Source organism: Rattus rattus, chromosome 13 (assembly GCF_011064425.1).
Source record: "Rattus rattus isolate New Zealand chromosome 13, Rrattus_CSIRO_v1, whole genome shotgun sequence".
NCBI lineage: Eukaryota > Metazoa > Chordata > Mammalia > Rodentia > Muridae > Rattus > Rattus rattus.
This window is the reverse complement of record NC_046166.1, coordinates 51248715-51251836: the sequence shown is the minus strand read 5'-3', so window position 1 is coordinate 51251836 and position 3122 is coordinate 51248715. Positions and strand designations below refer to the sequence as shown.

Below are 3122 nucleotides of genomic sequence, written 5' to 3'. Positions count from 1 at the left end.
GAGGTCTTCCAGTGTCTACTTATGAAGCAGTTTTAGGGGAATCTGCATTTGAAAAAAAAAAAAAACCTCTAAAGTGATATGCTTAGATATTAAACAAGAAAACAAGATGACCTCCCTCCAAAGTGGCAGGGGCTGTGAATTTCTACTTTCTTGGCCCTCCATAAGCTTCAGTTCCTTCAACTGTAGCTCTCCACCGTCAGCCTTGCCTCCAGGTATGATTGCCACTTCTGAACTCTAAACAAACAGGTTCCGTTCAGTTAAAGGCACTTTTAACTCCAGCGTTTAGCCAGACAGAACTTCTGCGGCTTTCAGCTCCCTCATGCTCCACAGCTGCCTAGCTGGGGCAGGCAGTACCTGGGCCAGAAGAGGACCAGAGCTCTACCATCTTGTCCCTGAAACTGGTGGCGCTAGTTTTTTTTTTTTTTTTTTTTTTTTTCCTCCCAACAATAGACTTGGCTTGCACTGAAAACAACCAGAGTCTGAAAACAAAGCCAACCGGGATTTAAGTGGGGCCCCTTGGCTCCTTTTAGTAATCTTAGGCGGAGAAGGGCGAAGATGTGAGCGCTCGATTGCAGACAAGTGGCTCAGATGCCAGGAAGCTGCTTGGTGGCAAACGCCACCGAGACTCCCAGCAGACACCAGAGACTCGAGCTTTTGTAGGGATACGGAAACTGACATTTACAATTTTTATTTATAAATAAGATATGTACATACGGGTTTTAGCCAAATGCAGCTTAGCAGTTCATTTTGTACAAAATGTGTCTCTGTTCAGGGTGAGGTATCTAGGGAACAGGACAGCACAGCATCGTCCTGGCTTCTCTTGACTAAGCTCAACCTCCTACACAGAAACAAGTGATTAGAAAAGATAAATACTATGTATGCACAGAGAAATATAAATATGTGTTAACAAGTTACTTCACTTCATAAAAGACATTAAGGCTGCTGGCTTTGTGACACAACCTTCAAATACAGCCAGACTTACATTTTTGGCCATTTGGGTTTCCTGGAGACTGACGCAGGGAGAGAAGCAAAAACCAAACCAAACACCTCAAGAGTGATGTTTGTGAAGGCTCATGGGTAACTTAGAATACTGTATTTTCAAGGACTTCTTAAAGCCTGTTGGCTGATTGAGATTTTGTTGTTGCTACTGCAATTAACACTATGCAAAATGCCACCCACTCTTGTCACAGAAAACCTGGTCCCTCTGCAGAGAAAAAGTAAAACTCCTTAAAAGATAAATGAACCCAACCTAGTATCTGGAGAGGAGTTTGGCCCCAGGAAAGGAAGGCTGGCCCTCCAGTTAGAGGAAGGCGTCCAGGGTTCTGGTTGCAGATGTACTGGCCATATAGAAGTTCAAGTCACCCTCAGACCACAGGTGGAGTTCAGTTGAGCCCTGTCTACAGGTCGGAGTCACAGGGCAGCGAATTTTGGCAGGGCCGAGTGCTTCGAGATGAGGAACCGTCTTGGGAGGAGGCCGTCTTCTTTTCTTCTCCCTCAAGCACATCCATCGGGTTGGTGTAGGCCTTGGGTGGCGGTCGTGGCATCGGGAATCCGACCTTGAGTTTGCCGGTGTCCCTTTGCTGGGCAGGAGGAGGTCGATGCTGACCCTCACTGTAGTACTTGATGGCGGGTGTGAGTGCGGGTTCCGGCCAGTCCACGTAGACGGTGCTGATGCTGCTGCGGCGTGGGCCTGCTGGGGGCGCCTTGCGACAGCGGCAACAACGCTCTCCACACCAGGGCGCAAAGCTGAGCGCCAGCGAGAAACCGCCCAACAACAGCAGGCAACTGCCTAGGTAGCCCAGCACCAGACTGTAGCTGACCTGCACAGTGACCGGTTGGGCCGGGGCAGCCAGGACGTCAGGATCTGCCAAGAAGTGGTTATACCAGGAGACGGGGATGAGGCTGAAGAGGCCGGCGACGAAAAGCACGACCCCCGAGAGGCCCGCTAGCCCGAAGTGGGGCTCTTCTTGCCAACAGCGCACGCCGAGCGATGCCAACAGCAGCCCTAGGGCGGTAGTGGCCAGTGAAGTGATCATGAGTCCCCGGGCCACCTGCACAGGCTGAGTCCCGAAGTAGTTCCACTGGTCCGGCTGGCCGCACTCGCGCTCGCGGCTGCTCTGCTCGCGACATATGTCCCACAGCCCCTGGTACAGCACCACGTCCACTGGCTGGTCCCGAAAGCCCTTCAACAGCCGCCAGCCCGGGGCCAGTGTACTGACGAGATTGAGCAGCAACCCACAGGGCGTGAGCACCATGCCCAGCGTCATCACCACCGGCGTCCGCATCCCGCGTAGCCTCGTGGGTCCCCAGCAGCTGTGGCTGCTCCGCGGCGCCCCGGGTCCTCAAGTGTGCGAGGTTGCCGGGCTGGGTGGCAGCGATGCTCACCGCGCTCTCTGGGAGCTCTTTGTCTCCCGCGCGGGACTGTCCCCACTAAGCCTCTCACACCGAGTCCCCTCCTCTCTCGCGTCCCGACCGCTCCGCCCTCTCGCCCAGCCGCTGTCCCTAATCGAAACTAGCTCGAGTCCGGTCAGACCGAAACCGCGCGCCCAGGTGCGGCCCCGGCGGCCAAACCCTACCCGGTGGGAGGGGCGGGAGCGCCGGGGCCACTTGGCAAGAGGCGACCTCGGACTCTGAGGACCCGGACACCCCACCCCAGCCCGACCGCTCCTCCCCACCCGCCCGGATGGTTTAGGGCTCGAGCAAAGGTCGCCCCGCCCTAGCTCCTTGGCACCGCCCGCGCGCTTGTGGGAGGGACGAAGGGGGCGGGCCGCTCCGTCCGTCTCACCTGTCGCAAGGCTACACCTTCCCCTCTTCCCAGTCCTTCTCTGGTCAGGTCGGAAAGCATCCCTACACCGCCCCCAACTCTCCCCAACACTGCCTGTGGGCCCTGCCAACACGAGTCTCCTTGCCCTCCCAGCTGGTGACCAGTGTCCCTTGTAAGTTTTGCGCTGCGGTCCACAGCCATTTGCAGCAGGGCGGTGGGTCCAGGATGCACAGGACCAGAGTGCACCGTGGTTTCCAGGCCCAGGGTGTATCCAAGCAGTTGCACATGGAAACTTTGCTAGACTTGCTCAATAAAGGCTCCACGCTCTGCCTGAAGTTCAACTCCTAAGAAAGGGAGA

At 55.6% G+C, this 3122-nt stretch overlaps 1 protein-coding gene across 1 annotated transcript; it reads right to left on the bottom strand.

The window, feature by feature from the left end:
- Positions 1 to 663: 663 nt before the first annotated feature.
- Cldn23 (claudin 23) lies at positions 664 to 2636 on the bottom strand. The gene has a single exon (XM_032919309.1). It carries the CDS (start codon positions 2283 to 2285, stop codon positions 1398 to 1400), a length of 888 nt encoding a protein of 295 aa, XP_032775200.1. The 5' UTR covers positions 2286 to 2636; the 3' UTR covers positions 664 to 1397.
- Between the last annotated feature and the right edge of the window lie 486 nt (positions 2637 to 3122).